The 17880-nt window shown below is 43.2% G+C and overlaps 1 protein-coding gene across 3 annotated transcripts in view; it reads right to left on the bottom strand.

Annotated features, from left to right (window-relative positions):
- The window catches only part of ABR (ABR activator of RhoGEF and GTPase), a 612111-nt gene that overhangs the window by 372749 nt on the left and 221482 nt on the right, over window positions 1–17880 (bottom strand). For all 3 annotated transcript variants that reach the window (XM_040338587.1, XM_040338588.1, XM_040338589.1), the window contains exon 2: window positions 9459–9643. In XM_040338587.1, the coding sequence (XP_040194521.1) occupies window positions 9459–9643 (185 nt within the window). The remainder of the gene's footprint in view (window positions 1–9458; window positions 9644–17880) is intronic.

The raw sequence follows: 17880 nt of genomic DNA, 5'->3' as shown, positions 1-17880 counted from the left end.
ACAGGTACTGTACAGATTTAGAAAACGAAAACATTGGTTTTTAGCGTTTTGGCTAGCGCAAGTGTAATAGAACTAATGTTGTAATTAGGGTGGAGCTCCGCTTTAAAAACGGCTCAGCCATCTACAGCTCAAAAACGTCATGGTGGGCATGACATGGAGAGCCGTTTTTAAGCTGCAAAAAAAGCTCAGAAAAGTGGCTGTAAAAACATCCAAAAACGTCCATGGAAATGAAGTCTTATGCTGCTAAATGTCTGTCATCCAGTACAATACCCTAAAAGCACATGGTCCTGTATGATCTCACCCAGCACACTGTTGACACCTTTTGTATATCAGGCCTGGCAATGCAGAGTAATTCAGGTCACGGAAACCTAGAGACAGCTTGATTCAATATATCATCATTTGATAGCACTTATAGAACGCAGAAAATCACTCCCACACACATCATATCTGAGTAATTTCTGACATACAGAATAACCAGGAAACTAGAAAGCAAGACATACCACCAAAAGTGCAATTATTTTTCCTAAAGACCACACAATGTAGACATTTCTAATCTGTACCTGTCCTATAAAACTAGGTTTCTCTCTTTTGCATATGAGGTAACTTGGCAACAACATTGAAGACGCCATACATGTAGAATTTGGGGAGATTCCTCTATCCACATGGTTTAGCATGGATGGAGGAATCTTTGATTTTTCTCTCTGAACAAGAGAAATCTGTGTGTGTATGGCCATCTTAAACCTCAGTAATAGCGCACCCAATGGTCCCAACCAGTTGAGTATTACCAGAATGTAAACTCTGCACCAGTCCATACATATCTCAGTGAAAGCCTGAGAAAAGAAAGGACGCCAAGAAAGAGGAGTAAATATCAAAGTAAAACTTTTGCAGAGAATGCAGATTGGTTGTATTCCTGCTGAACTCTTATCTTTTGTCAATCGTCACCAGAACAGGAAAGGAAAAATATCCCCACCGGAGACCGTGATAAAAACCCAACAGAGCTTTTCCTCCTTCATAACTCCATTCAGAACAAAAGGTTTGGCTGAGAAAAAAAACTATTGGGAGGAAATTCATTTAATAAGTGTAATTTTGTTTTTCCCCCCTAGCGCGTTATAGCGCACCTGAAAAAGCGAACAGATAAACACCTTAGGGGTACAAAACTGAAGTACTGCTTACATGAAATCTTGGCCCTGTTCCAAAATGACCTCTAGCTTATATGGTTTCATAAAGGTGCACATACTTGGCAACGTAGTTGCTCTACAGGTCTTGTCAGTATGGCAGATACTGCAGGTAAAGACAGTACAATGCACAAAAGTAGAACACCATCTAAAACTGAGGAGTTGGCCTATTGGGTGAATAATTTACTTCATCCAAGAATAGTTCTGTTGACCATATATTATTATTTTCTATATATATATATATATATATATATATATATATATATATATATATATATATAAATATATATATATATATAAATATATATATATATAAATATATAAATATATATATATATATATATATATATATATATATATATATATATATATATATATATATATATATATATATATATATATACATATATATATATATATACACACACATACACATATACACACACACACACACACACACACACACACATATATATAAAATATTACACACACACGGGGGGGGGGGGGGAGTTTGCCAAATTACAAAGACATGAACGGTCTATCATTTTTTATCATAGGGGGGGGATTTTAAATGATAGTCAGAATTTCAAACAAAAATCCCCCCCAAAAAAAAAAACACAAAACAAATGTTAAAAAGTGAGTAAGATAAGTATTTGATCCCCAAGCAAAGCATGACTTGGTACTTGGTGGAGAAACCCTTGTTGGAAAGCACAGTGGCAAGACGTTTCTTGTAGTTAGTGAACAGGTTTGCACACATCTTAGGAGGGATTTTGGTCCACTTTTCTTTACAGATCTTCTCGAAATCCTTAAAGCGGTTGTAAACCGCATAAACTTTTTTTTTTTTACAACCTGCAAGGCAAAAGGCATAATCGGCTAGTATGCACCGCATACTATCCGATTATGAAATACTTACCTCGGAACAAGGTGAACACCACTTACGTGGTCCACGCCGAGCAGGATGTCATCTTGCTCCGGCGTGTCTTCCGGGTATCGCCGCTCCAGCACTGTGATTGGCTGGAGCGGCGATGATGTCACTCTCACGCGTGCGCGCGGGAGATTTAAAATCGCCAGGGTCCGGCGGATGCCGGTCCTTTCGCCATGGATTCCCCCCTGCGCAAGCTCCTCTTGTGTAGTTTTGGGATGATCTCACTTTTTCAACAATCCTTACCCCACAAGGTAAAATCTTGCATGGAGCTCCAAACCGAGGGCGATTGATAGTTATTTTGTATTTCCTCCAATCGCGAAAAGGCACCCCAACAGTTGTCTCCTTCTCACCAAGCTTCTTGCTGATGGTCTTGTAGCCCATTCCAGCCTTGTGTAGGTCCACAATCTTGTCCCTGACATGCTTGGACATCTCTTTGGTCTTGGCCATGGTGGAGAGATTGGAATCTGATTATTGCTTCTGTGGACAGTTGTCTTTTATACAGGTAACAAGCTGAGATTAGGAGCGCTCCCTTTAAGAGAGTGGTGCTCCTAATCTCAGCTTGTTACCTGTATAGAAGACACCTGGGAGCCAGAAATGTTGCTGATTGATAGGAGATCAAATGCTTATTTTTATCATTAGAATGCAAATCAATTTAAAACTTTTATGAACTGCGTTTTCCTGGATATTTTTTGCTGTTCTTCTGTATCTCACTGTTAAAATAAACCTACCATTAAAATTATATTACATTTTTTTTTTTACCTTCATGCATTTACCTTCTATGCATGAAGGTAAAAAACCTTCCGTGTGCAAGAGCCCCCCAGACCCCCTCTCGATCAAGTGATGTCCACGAGAGCCTTGCCACTCCAGGGACTCGCACTCCTGACTGGCTTTCAGCAGCTGTGGGAACCATTGGCTCCCGCTGCTGTCAATCACAGCCAAGGAGCCAATCAGGAAATTGAGGGGGCGGGGCCAAACTGTGGTTCTGTGTGTGAACGGACACACAGAGCTGCGGGTCGGGAGGATGTTTGCTTGGGTGCATCCGGCAGGAGAGAGGAGCCAAGAGCATTGGCAAGGGACACAAGAGGAGGATCTGGGCTGCTTTGTGCAAAACCACTGCACCGAGCAGGTAAGTAAAACCAAGGCTTTAGTATCTCTTTAAAAACATAATAGTTAATTGCGGAGGAAAAAAAACCTCACATTTTTACTGGTGCTCCCAGTGCACCAAACACAAAGTCATTTGTAGTACTATTGCTGTGTACACCAATGTTATTCTCCAGGGTATTCATTTTTACCGCAAATCCTCAAGATACAGTATACCGGCGTCATGCCGTCAAGCCCCTCCCCAACAGTGAGTGCAGACCCGGTGAAGGGGGTTGAACACAACACAGCATGAAGAATGTTTGACACCGAGTAATGGAGTGTGGCCAGAAGAGCACGTAGCATCAGTGAGAAATGTACAAATAGTAACACTATCGATAGAATATATTATTATTTAAAAAATACAATTCAAATCTCTAAATTTAGCATCAGCAAAATTTAGGCTATTTCTGGTAATGTAATTGTGTGCCTGGAGATCTGCTTTAAAGGTTAATTCCATCTTTACATTAAAGATGAATGCTCAACACCCTCTCCACTCCTCCAGTTACTGCAGCACTTATCTGCTGTGCTGATAATCTTCTGCTGCCTACGTCTAGTGGTGTACCAATCTGCAAACTTTTGTGACTCTGTACACAGCCTCGGATGGTGCTGGCAGCCCAATACAAGCAAATAAGCTACCGGTCACTGGTCTACGTGGTCACGTGACTACTCTGACCAACGAGAGTTTCTTTTTTCGCTGCAACAGAAGAGACTCTCAATGGTCAACACAGGATTGTGCTCTTACAAGGCCATCGGGCTTGTGTACCAAGTTTAAAAGTGTACCAATTCATACACCAAGAGACCGGGGCAGCAGAAGATTATTGGCACAGAAGATGAATGCAGAGACCTGAGGAGCAGAGCGAAGGGTTTAGAATTGATCCCTATTTTTTTTTGGTATAAAGATGGAATTTTAAGCTCTTTTGACCATGAGATGTTTCAAGTGCTTTTAAGACCCCATACACAATATTAGATTTTCAGCAGATTTTTGTCTTCAAATTTACCAAAACCATATAATATAAGGGTCAAATCTTAAAGCGGGGGTTCACCCGAAATTTTTTTTTTTAACATTAGATTGAGGCTAATTACGAGAAGCACAATCAGGTGTTTTGTTTTTTAAATCAATGCAGTACTTACCATTTTAGGGATAGATGTTCTCTGCCGCTTCTGGGTATGGTCTTCGGGACTGGGCGTTCCTATTTGATTGACAGCCTTCCGACCGTCGCATACATCGTGTCACGAGTTGCCGAACGTCGGTGCGGCGCTATACGGCGCCTGTGTTCGGCTACTTTCGGCAACTCGTGACGCGCTGTATGCGACAGTCGGAAGGCTGTCAATCAATTAGGAACGCCCAGTCCCGACCATCATACCCGGAAGCGGCAGAGAACATCCATCTCTAAAACGGTAAGTACTGCATTGATTTCTAAAAAAAAACACCCGATTGTGCTTCCCGTAATTAGCCTCAATCTAATGTTAAAAATGTGTTTTTCGGGTGAACCCCCGCTTTAATAGTTTCAATTTGTATGCAATCAGGCAGGCCCTTGCACCACATTGTTTTAGTAAATCAGAAGACAAAAATCTGCAGAAAAAATCTAATCGTGTGAATGGGGCCCAGTGGCGCGTACAGACGATCAGACATTCCGACAACAAAACCATGCATTTTTTTTTTCCGACGGAATGTTGGCTCAAACTTGTGTTGCATACACATGGTCACACAAATGTTGTCGGAAATTCCGAAAGTCAAGAACGCGGTGACGTACAGTACAACACGACGAGCCAAGAAAAATTCATTTTAATGATTCCGAGCATGCGTCGAATTGATTCCGGCCATACGTAGGATTTTTGTGCGTCGGAATTTGCTACACACGACTTGCTACAGAACTTTTCTTGTCGGAAATATTGAGAACCAGCTCTCAAACATTTGTTGTCGGAAATTGCGACAGCAAATGTCTGATGGAGCCTACACCGTCGGAATATCCGACCAAAAGCTCACACGAACATTTGTTGTCGGAAATTCCAATCACGTGTACAGGGCATAAGTCTTCAATAAGTGAAAGCAATTTCTTTAGAGATGCGGTAGTATGTGAAAGCTCTATGCCAAAACATGGAACCTTCGAAATCAAAGAAACTGCTTCTCATACAAGATTTTGACATCAACAAACAAGGTAATTTTCATTACTTCTAAAATGAACTCCCTTTATATTTTCAAGCACAAAATTGACCATCTAGGCCTTTATATGTTCAGTATTCCTCAGATAGGGTAATTTTCTTAAAGCGGGGGTTCACCCCAAATTTTTTTTTTAACATTAGATTGAGGCTAATTGTGGGAAGCACAATGGGGCGTTCCTATTTGATTGACAGGCTTGTGACGGTCGGAAGGCTGTCAATCAAATAGGAACGCCCAGTCCCGCAGACCATACCCGGAAGCCGCGGAGAACATCTATCTCTAAAACGGTATGTACTGCATTGATTGCTTCCCACAATTAGCCTCAATCTAATGTTAAAAATGTGTTTTTCGGGTGAACCCCCGCTTTAACTATAACTTTCATAGCTGCCCGAGTATTTTTATCAGCTCATTAGCCAGAAAAAAGAAACGTCTTTTCTGACTGTCAGTTATTCTCATCCTCATCAAGTTATTCATCGCCATCCCACTGCACAGCCCCCTCCTCTGAATCAGAAGATCCTGCTGTAGAGTTCTGGGACTTTTCAGGAGGCTTAGAAAGCTGCCACCCAGACTTAAAAATGTTGTGAATTTCATTGCATCATTAATGGAGGCTCTTATTCAGCCATCATATCTGATCATATTAGACAGACACGTTTCTTAGGAGAGATGAGAATCTGCTAACTTAACATACCAAAACTTTGTAATGTTTGAATTTAGCTGTAATAGAAAATTACTATTTAACACTTTCCAGTCTATTGCTTCAAAAAAGAAGAGATAAAAAAAAAAAAAAATGAATTTACTAAGCGTAGAGATAAAGACTATACCGTCTCCTGGCAAAAAATCAGTGAGCCATTTAAACTTAAAGGGTTTGTAAAGGAATATTTTTTTTTATATATCTTAATAGCTTCCTTTACCTTAATGCAGTGCAGTTTTCATGTCCTCATTGTTCGTTTTTGCTCTCAAGTTGCTGTAATTCTTCTCTGATCTCCACACTTCCTGGTTGTCTGTTTCCTGATAACCACAGTACTGGGAGCTTTCTCTCTGTGGTCACTAATCAAGGGAGGTGTGATGACTGTGTCTAAAACCCCTCAACACCAATCAGTTTCGTTTTACAAACCATCACTGCCCTGTATTGGCTCTGTGTCTCTGTACATCACGGAAACAGGAAACCGCATGCAAAAACGAAACTAAAACTGTAGATACATTATATGATTGCTTTTTATCTATTTTTAATCATTTTTAAAAGGAATCAGTTAACTATTATGTCTCTATACCCTGTAAACAGTCATTTCAGCTAACATTCCTTTACAACTCTTTTAAAAGGCACATTAAAGGGGTTGTAAAGATTTGTTTCTTATTTTCTAAATACCGTATATACTCGAGTATAAGCCAAGTTTTTCAGCACTTTTTTTGTGCTGAAAATGCCCCCCTCGGCTTATACTCAAGTCACCTTTTTGCGTCTGATCTCCCGAACTTTAGGGACCCGGTACCGGCCGGCCATACGTCCCCTGGACCCCATATAGCCCCACTCTTCCTCTACAAGTGTGCTGTCCAGGGGGCCTACGGCCGGAGAGCACTAATTTTTCAAAGCCGTGCACCCCTTCCATAAACTCCCATGTTAAACGGTAATTTTTCTGGTGAATTTGAGGACCTGGTACCAGACGGTCATAGTTTCCTTGGACCCGGAACTTGGCACACATGTAGCCTCATTTCTCCTCTACAAGTGTGCAAAGAGTGTTGTCTGCGGGACCTACGGCTGGGGAGCACCAATTTTTTAAAGCCGGGCACCCTTCCATAGACTACCATGTTAAACGTCAGTCTAGTCATGGGCACAGTGAGGCATGTACATGGACACAGTGAGCCAGATTCAGATAGGAGATACGACAGTGTATCTCCTTATACGCCGTCGTATCTCTAAGACCAGCCGGCCGCTCGTATCTATGCGACTGATTCATAGAATCAGTTACGCATAGATATCCCTAGGATCCGACAGGTGTAAGTGACTTACACCGTCGGATCTTAGGCTGCAATTCCAGGCTGGCCGCTAGGTGGCGCTTCTGTTTCTTTTACGCGTCGAATATGCAAATGAGCATTTACGCCGATTCAGAAACGAACGACCACCCGGCGCTTTTTTTTTACGTCGTTTGCGTTTGGCTTTTTCCGGCGGAAAGTTACCCCTGCTATAGCAGGGGTAAGTACGGCGTATCCTATGTCAAGTATGGCCGTCGTTCCCACGCCGAGTTTTACATTTTTTACATCGTTTGCGTAAGTCGTTCGCGAATACGGCCGGACGTAATTTACGTTAACGTAGAAACCAATGACGTCCTTGCGACATCATTTGGAGCAATGCACACTGGGAAAATTTGCGGACGGCGCATGCGCTGTTGGATCGGCGTGGGGGCGCGCCTGATTTAAATAGTATACTCCCCCTAGCCGCGGAATTTGAATTCTGCCGGGGGATTTACGATACGCCGCCGCAACTTTAGAGGCAAGTGCTTTCTGAATAAAGCACTTGCCTCAAAAAATAGCGGCGGCGTAACGTAAATCAGATAGGTTAGCGGATCTTTAGATCCGCGTAACCCATCTGAATCTAGCCCAGTGAGGCAAAGTGAGGCACAGGGAGGTACAGTGAGGCATGCAGATGGACACCCTAGGCTTATACTCGAGTCAATAAGTTTTCCCAGTTTTTTGTGGTAAAATTAGGTGCCTCGGCTTATATTCGGGTCAGCTTATACTCGAGTATATACGGTAGGTTCCTTTAAGCTAGTGCATTGTTGGGTCACTTACCTTTTCCTTCAATTTCCCTTCTAAATCTTTGTTTTTTTCTTTGTCTGAATTTTATCACTTCCTGTTTTTCCTCAGTAAGCTTGCCCCCATCATCTGAGCCGTTCTGGCTGGGGGTTAGTCAGCCAGAACAGCTTACTGAGGAGGAACAGGAAGTGAGACATTCAGACAAAGAAAACATTTAGAAGGGAAATCAAAAGGAAAAAGGTAAGTGAACCAACAATGCACTAGCTTAAAGGAACCTATTTAGAAAATAAAATCTAACCTTCACAACCCCTTTTAATGCACTTTTAAATTTAAATGGCTCACTGATTTTTGCTAGGAGACCGTATAGTCTATCTCTCGCTGAAAAATGAAAGACTGAAAAGATAAAAAACTGTTTTGCTTCCACCTGCCAACTCTATAGTTGGTTTGGCAGCTGGAGACCAAAGCCAACATCAGTCATCTCTACCATGAGGGGGTTATGAGTGCATTCATCCACAAATTCGGACAACCAGGAGTACAAAATGGAACTAGAGACATTAATAAAAGACACCCAGAACAACCGAGCTATATAGCAAGAATGAACTGCACCAATATATGCCCCTGTCCCAACAGGCCCCAGAATGCTTACACCTCAGGTTGAAGCCAGAAGACCAACATCAGCCATTCTTGCTTCTGGTCTCTGAAGTGAATGGGGCCTCAAAATCAAGACCCACAACCCCTTATCATTCCATTTCACCCCATCACATTCCTAAAGGGACAGAAAAACTGAGGTGGGTGATTTTTCTCCCAAGTTTACATTCATCCAGGTGAGGGATTTTTCTCCTAAGTTTATGGTCATGGACTGTTGGAGAAAACTTGAAAAAGCTACAGATGAGCATAAATGTTGCTTTGCAAAACACTTTCTTTGATGGTCAAGGGTTAAATAAACCATGCTGTACACTACGTCTGAAACTACACATTTACTGCTAGCTTACCATCTTGCATACCTCCCTGATTTCACCAGTCTCAGCAGCGACAGAACTAGAATCCTACAGTATAAAACACCAAATAACATTTGTGTGGGATAATGCATTTAACTGCAGTATAGGGTAGTAGTTATAAGGTTCCACCACCTATACGTAATGTAAACAAGCTTAATTCAAGGCTCACAAGCCAAAGTCTGTACTGTTCAAGCTATAAAGCCTCAATGTTAAAGAAATATGACACAAAACAGCTTTTGGTATAAGAACAGCATAAATGCAAGACAACATGGTTAATGAAGAATGCAATAAACAATTGGAAGACTTCTTACCTCTGGAAGTAATCCCTCAGTTGGAGTGGGTGAGACCCCATCGACGCTGTCTTGACTCCTGGCACTGAGTTGTGGAGACATGGTGGGAGATTCATCGATGTAGGGCATGGTCTCCGAGCCCTCGCGGGAGCTCTTTTGCTCCTCATTCCCCTCGGCATCGTAATGGTCAGTTCCGTAGTTGAAATCTGTTACAAGGAACAAAAAAGGCCGTTGAGTGCCTTCAATAAGTGCAGCCAAAGAGGAAGCATATGGCCTGTGCCTAGGGGTCATACTGGCATCTGAGCTTCTTCACAGGGAAAGTGGTCGGAGAAGGTGCAAGATTTGAGTGTCCAAAAAGGTCAGGAGAATGTGCACAGAAAGCAAAGCAACAAACGATAATGCAATAACAAAAAAGGAAAACTGACGTGGGAAAATACACCACTTAAAAGTAATGAGGGAACAACAAGTAAAGCTAAAACAAACCAGAAGAACAGGAACAGAAATCAGAGTGCAAAAAACAACCCGAGAGAAAGAGGAATGTTCTGAAAGAATGAAGAAAAGAAAAAAAAAAGAAAAGAAAAAAAAAAAGAGAAATAAATTCAAACCCCTGAAAAGAATGGAATTCTATGATGAAGAAAGGAAAAACTGGAGGGAGGTAGAAGACATAGGGAAGACGGCAAGCCTCAGAAGCTGGAGAAGAAGTCAGGAGAGCCGGTCCTGCAGTTAAATAAAGATTACAGAGGTCAATTGGCCACCTCTGAAACACACTACGACTAAAGGATTAGGGAAAGCCTGCGAAGCTTGCGAAAACTGGAAAATCAGTGGCTGTCCACAGATGACAGCATCAGAGCTATTCCGGGCCCTGCTCGTTGCCTCCTTCTCTGAGTCAGAGACTGAAGGGGGGTGTGGGGCTCACTGTTTCCATTTTAATGCTCAAATTATTATACAAATATTTTAAAACGGCGAATGTAAAAAAGAAACACCTGTAGACGCACATTTTTTTTTCTTCTTTTTTGCTTTTTACATTTTTTTTTTCCTTTTTCGCAAGAAAAACGTCTTGTATCTATATGTTTATGACTTAACTCTAAATCGTAGGCCTTAAGCCCCTGAAACTGGTCACCATGGCAACCTTCAATGCAGGATTTTTAGCAAATGTGCAGACACTTTTAGTCCTAATCAGGTCCCGTTGAGGGGAGTGGGTTTTGTAAAGAGTAGGAAAATGGATGGAAAACAAAAAAGGATTACAAGAAGGAAACAAGTGCAGGTATGGGGTTTCCGGACTGCTTGTGCCAGAGATAAACATCATGTACATAAAAGTCCTAGACAGTACACAAAATAACACAACCTTGTAGTGTAATACGGAGCAGTTCCCAGCATGCTGTGTGTATAATCAGGGGTATGACTGACAAGTTAAAGTGAAAGTAAACCCAACAATTAAAGAGTTTCAAAAAAACGTTCTATTCCCAGCACATGCCAGGAATGTAACAGTCACATTGGTTGTGCTTTCAACCAAACTGTCAAAACCATCCAATAGGAATAGCTGGTGTCATAACTGATCACAGAGGCCAAGATGGCAGATTCCTTGGCTGAAATCGATCGGAGGCTTTACTTTCACCCCCTTCCACCCGCCATATAGACCATTGATGGGCGCAAGGTGGCTCTCTTGTTCTGGGACAAAGTCATATGACGTCATCCAACTCTCCCTGGGACATGGCGCATACCAGATCTCGGCAAAGAACCGATGATGCGGCTCTTTACCCATGTGATCAACTGTGTTCAATCATGTAAACAAAATTGCTGATTATCGGCTTTCCTCTCCTTACACTAACAGAATATGAGAGGAGAGACGGTCAGCGACATTTCCTCACAGGGAAGACCCGTGCAGCCCCAACAGTGCCCATCAGTGGTGCCAGTCAGAGCCCATCAGTGGTGCCAGTCAGAGCCCATCAGTGGTGCCAGTCAGAGCCCATCAGTGGTGCCAGTCAGAGCCCATCAGTGGTGCCAGTCAGAGCCCATCAGTGGTGCCAGTCAGAGCCCATCAGTGGTGCCAGTCAGAGCCCATCAGTGGTGCCAGTCAGAGCCCATCAGTGGTGCCAGTCAGAGCCCATCAGTGGTGCCAGTCAGAGCCCATCAGTGGTGCCAGTCAGAGCCCATCAGTGGTGCCAGTCAGAGCCCATCAGTGGTGCCAGTCAGAGCCCATCAGTGGTGCCAGTCAGAGCCCATCAGTGGTGCCAGTCAGAGCCCATCAGTGGTGCCAGTCAGAGCCCATCAGTGGTGCCAGTCAGAGCCCATCAGTGGTGCCAGTCAGAGCCCATCAGTGGTGCCAGTCAGAGCCCATCAGTGGTGCCAGTCAGAGCCCATCAGTGGTGCCAGTCAGAGCCCATCAGTGGTGCCAGTCAGAGCCCATCAGTGGTGCCCATCAGTGCTGCATATTATTGCCACCTCATCAGTGCCCATCAGTGAAGGAGAAAAATTACTTTAATTACAAAACAGAAACTAAGAAAAACATTTTTTTCTCAAAATATTCGGTCTTTTTTGGGTTAGCAAAAAAATAAAAAACCCAGTGTTGATTAAATACCACCAAAAGAAAGCTCTGTCTCAAAAAAAATAATACAAATTTATTTTGGCCACATCGTTGCCTGACCACGCAATTGTTAGCGCTAAAAGCTGGAAATTGGCCTGGGCAGGAAGGGTGTAAAATTGGCCAGTATTGAAGTGGTTAAAGATGCATTCTCATCAGGTCTGGCTCAGGGACATCACCACAGCCTAGGGGAAAAGGCTGGACGTCGTAAGGTTATACTAACATGTAATCATAGGTCTTCTTTACACTCAGAATTCTACCTGAAAGTGAAGTAAATCTCAAACCCTATACAAAGCAAACTGATTTACCAGTTTTTCTTTTTTTTTTAAAGCTTAAGGGGTTGGAAAGCACTGAGACATTTAGACATTACGGGCCAAGATGTCTAATGCCGCGTACACACGATCGGAATTTCCGACAAGAAATATTCAATGTGAGCTTTTGGTCGAAAATTCCGACCGTGTGTGGGTCCCATCGGACATTTTCTGTCGGAATTTCGGACAGCAAAAATTTGAGAGCTGGTTTTCAAATTTTCCGATGGCAAAAGTTCTTGTTGGAAATTCCGATCATCTGTATACAATTCCGCCGCACAAAAATCCTACGCATGCTCGGAATCATTGAACTTAATTTTTCTCGGCTCGTTGTAGTGTTGTACGTCCCCGCATTCTTGACGTTCTAAAATTGTGTGACCGTGTGTATGCAACACAAGTTTGAGCCAAAATTCTGTCGAAAAAAAATCCACGGTTTTGTTGTCGGAAATTCCGATCCAAGACTGTGGCGTCCAGCAGTACCAGAGATTTTAGATGTTTACACAAGGGAGGCTTCTCCGGCTAAATAGCCGGTGCTCTTTATGAATAGGTTAGAAAGGCATCCCATAACCCTGAACACTTAGGACTGTGACAGCTAAAGTATATCATAAACAGAACACATGCCCACCAAAGATCAATACACATTCGCCAGCACACCATGGATCCTCAATTGCAATCCAAAACTTTTATTGCAGAGATTACATCACAAAAGAATAAGTGCAATGTTTAGGAGCCACGCAGGACCCCTTCGTCAGGCATGTCACATGTGGATCTGAAACTTTGCCTGACAAAGGGGTCCTGCACAGCTTTGAAACGTTGCACTTATTCTTTTTTGATGTGATCTCTCTGCAATAAAAGTTTTGGACTGCATAGAAGATCCATGGTGTGCTGATGTATATGTGTATTGATCTGATATATTCAGGTGTCAGCAGGCAATCCTTACAGCACTGGCTACAGATGAGTCTAATCAAGGAATGTGTACAATGGAAATATAGGCAAGAATGTAAACCAAAGAGACATTGAGAATAACCGGAATGAAAGATACCAACATGCAGTGGCGTCCCGGCCATAGAAGGCGCACGGGTGCCGCCTCTCCTATTCAGGCATCCGGCCCCCTGATCTACATAGCAGTGGCGCCGTACCATGGATTCCAATGCCGTGGGGTGTTTTCTTTTTAAACACCTGAACAGGCTTCAAAAAAAGGGTCGCCTCCCTGTTGTGCGAATTCATTTTCGCTATTATCACACTAAAGTTCCTCCCTGCCAACAAGGTGGCAGGTCTGTGAGACCTGTTTCCCGATTGGCCAAAGTGTGAGGCCAGCCTATTGGCTGCCCGCGCTCTAGGACACCACAGCCCCGCCACACGAATGGGTAAGTGCGGACCGCCCGGGGGGGTTCTGTTTCATTGCCGCTGTGCCGTAGAGGGGGTTGTTTGCTTGCCGTCCCCCCAAAAGAAGAACCCAACAGCTGCCACTGACCAAGAGACACTAAACAGACTTGTTTTCTTTATTGAAGTCAGCTGATTGCCTGATACAACGCTGCGTTAAGATGGGTACATTAGTATAGTTTTGTATGCATCTAAATGCAGCACTATAGTAATCAATGAGCCCACACACACACACAGTTGCGTCTACATGCAAAAATGTGCGTTTAGCCACGCAAAAAAAAAAAAAAAAAAAAAAAAAAACACATCGGTGTCCCAGGCTGCATAGCTCTGATTTTGCGTTTCTACACACATAAGACATTAAAAGAATTGTATGCATCCAAACTCTATGCGCTCATTTGATGCAGGATCTCCTGCTAGCTCTGCCAGTAACAACCAGCATTCCATGCAGAAAATACGCATATGCCCATGTGAATGAAGCCTTAGGTTACAGTAGTTTTCCTTAGTGAATAAGCCTATATTTATATGAAAAACAGAAAATGAGACGATTTTGCAATAGACAGCACAGGCAGATTTTGTTAGAGTCGGTTCACACATAGGCGGCACGACTTCGGGGGCGACTCTGTAAGTTGTCCTGAGGACGACTTTAGAGGCGATTCGCAAAACGACTTCTGTATAGAAGTCAATGCAGGTCGCCCCGAGCCGCCCCCGAAATACTACAGGAAACTTGCGTCGCTCCTATTAGAACGGTTCCATTGCATTGAATGGGACGCGACACGTCAGTCGGCTGAGCCGCCTGTCGTGTCACCCCAGTGTGAACCGGGTCTTACAGTCGATAGCAGAACATCCCTTTAAATTCTCCCCTTTTTTGTTGCTTTTTATTCTACCGATACAGTAAGAAAATTCATGCGCACACCAGACTGGCTGCTATGCACAGCGCAGACAGTTTTTCATTCTGACACAATAGTACAAGCCATGGCAGTATACTGCGGTGCAGTCAGCCTGGCAAGGTAGTCTGAACAGTACGTGAGGCTTTCATGTCCCCGGAGATATTATTAGCTCTTTGTGAATTCATGGACTGCATTACAAAGGACTGTTTTATGAGAACCAAAGCAAAGGAAAATTGGTGCCATTACTAGAGCAACCAACCAGGAGCCAGGTTCAGTGCTTTCCTGAAAAAACTGGACCGGCAAGTACAACACATACGGTTTTCATCACTTTTTTTTATAAATCAGCCCTACTATTGATGCTACAAAATCAAGTGTTTGAAAGGAAAAGTGCTAGCTTGCACCCAACAATCAAATGCGTTTTCAATTGGTTCACTTGAAAGTGTAGCGTCGATGCAAAAAATAACAAAACAAAAAAAAACGCCACCACCTTTGCCCTGGACAATTACGTACAGCACAAGGATTTCAATGGAAAGTACTACTAGATGTCATTTATATTGGAACACTGATGTGCGATAGGACCAAGCATTCCACACACCTGGAAATACCCGATACAGAAAATTCTAATGGAGGTGTAGAGTGAAGGCAGAAGTAGCTGCCCCTAGGGTGGTAACAACTCAGAATCTATGGGCCCTGTTGACATAGCCTATCTGTCAACTGCTCAATTGATGTTTGTTAAAATAGTTGGGTGAAAAATTACTGGGCAATCAGTCAGTGCATCCCAAAATCAGTCAGTGCATCCCAAAATCAGTCAGTGCATCCCAAAATCAGTCAGTGCATCCCAAAATCAGTCAGTGACTGCCTCCAAAATCAGTGACTGCCTCCAAAATCAGTGACTGCCTCCAAAATCAGATGCAGGCACTGTTCAGGTATCATGCCAGCTGTCAGAATACAATAGCCAGCAGGGAAGATTCATCCACCCACAGTTTAGAGAAAAGTGTATCGCCAGCTTTACTTTAAAGAGACCCCGGCACCATTCACAGCTAAACATTTTGAGGTGTGTTAATATACATGTGCTACGTTAGGTTTGCCCATTCTATATGAATGGGCTGCCCACACACCAAAATGGACAAAAAATGAACATTAACCTTTTTTTTTTTTAAAGTACAGCTAAAGGCAAAACTTTTATTTTAGTTTTGAATAGAGCGGAGAGGGATTAGAATCCCTGTCAGGTTTTATTGCTGGCTCTCTATTTGTCCTGTTTACTATTATCATTGAAAGTGAAAGAAAAATACCAAATTTTGGGCTGTCCCCAGAAAAGAAATAGCACGGAATTCTTTCAAAGAGGACCACTAGTTCTGGTGACCTGGGGGTAACCCCAATGTGTACCCTTAATTTACAGGGATTCCCTCTCACTTCCTGTTTGAGGAGATTTCCCATCACTTCCTGTCCCATAGCCAATCAGACAGATGGGAAAAAAAATTAAAAATCTGACAGGAGTTATAACCCTCCCTTGCTCTAGCCAAAATGAAAGATTTTTTCCCCTATAGTTCTACTTTAAATTCATCACACCAATGTATGTACTGGGTTCTACTGTACAATGCATTGGGGTGCCATACACAATGAATTGTGCACTGCAATGTGTAAATGGACCCTAAACAAAATCTCAGATTATTTGCACATTTAAAATATTTAAAGCAGTGTATTTACTTGTAAAAGCCTCCCTCTGGGTGTATTTACTAAAACTGGAGAGTGAAAAGCCAGGCTCATTTCTGCATAGAAACCAATCAGTGCAGACGCAGTTGCCCCTTGGCTCTCCTATGCTCAGTCAGTGGGCTGTGCCTCAGCATCCTCAGCCTGGGTTCACACTGCTGCGAATCTTGAGCAGTTTAGATGCGTTTAGGGAGCCCAAGAGTTTCATGTCAATTGAATATAATGGCCATCTATGTGTTTCGTTCACATATCAGATTTGCGAATTTGATGCGGAGAAAAAAAAAAGGACTGTGCTTCTTTAGATGCAAACTTCTATGCTGCAATGCAAACTTCTCACCTCCACAATGCAAATGGCAACGTAAATTCGCACCTCACCCTGGATAAAAACCTGCATCAAATTCGCACCACATCGCAGCGCAGCAGTGTCTATGGTCCCTTCATTGATCAAGGGCATCCAACCACCAGAATGTAGGGGGGGGGGAAGAAACCTCAGAGATTGGTCTACTCTAGCAGCATAGAGGAGCTTGTAGGAAGAGAGGATCAAGCAAGTAAAACTGCTTTACCCAATCCCCTATAAATAAACAAGCATGCAGTGTGAGTGCAGATACACTCCAAGAGAGGACTTTTACCTTTCCTGGAGCTCAGCTGTACAGTCTCATTTAGGTTTACCATAAACTAATATGAGGATGAACCTACATAATCCAATTTCTAGCAAATCGTATAGGCCAGGGGTGGCCAACCAGTGGCCCGGGGAGCCCTCTGATGTGGCCCGGCGACCTCCTGCTCTGGAATGGCGGCTTGACAAGCCCAGTTTGCAGGTTGACAACCTGTCATACCACAGCATCAGTGTTGTGAATGAAGCTGGTGGTAGAGGAAGCCGATGCTTCCTGTATAGCCCTGGCTTTTGCCACAGGTGGAGTCTATGGCAAAAGTTCAGCTAACCCGCAGGATAGACATATTTGCACTACGCTGCACCCACAGTGTGGGTAAACCGCAGCACATCAGTGTGAAAAGCAGTCTTAGGCCCTTTTCATACGATCGTCCATACCTAATCGGATCCTCAATTCACCTCTATAGAGCGGCAAATGTAAACAGACTTTTGCCCGTTTACGCCCGCCTACCTCCAATCCGATCCTCTAAAAAAAAAAAATGGAAGGGAATTCATACCCTTCCATCTGGGCGGATCAGACTGGAGGCCCTATAGAGTAGCCGTGACCTGTCATCCGCGTGCTCCGCTCATTGTGGCCCGCGACTGGTTACCAAGTTCCTTAAGTGGCCCTTACTCTTCAAAAGGTTGGGCACCCCTGGTATAGGCCCTTACATTACATAATAGATGGTAGAGCTTAAAGGGGTTGTAAACCCCCTTGAGGTTTTTCACCTTAATGCCTTAAGTTGAAAAACCCTCCTTTAGTGTAGCAGCCCCACAGTGCCCCCGTTTTACTTACCTAAACCCCATTTTTTTCTGCCGCGATCGAGCTCACCAGCTCCAGCCGGCGTTTCTTGTCCTGATTGGATTAAATTAATAGCAGAGCAGCCATTGGCTCCCATTGACGCAGAAGCAAGACTCAGGAGCG

Source organism: Rana temporaria, chromosome 2, assembly GCF_905171775.1.
Source record: "Rana temporaria chromosome 2, aRanTem1.1, whole genome shotgun sequence".
Classification (NCBI taxonomy): Eukaryota; Metazoa; Chordata; class Amphibia; order Anura; family Ranidae; genus Rana; species Rana temporaria.
Note: the sequence above shows the minus strand (reverse complement) of the source record. Positions and strands in the feature narration are given on the sequence as shown.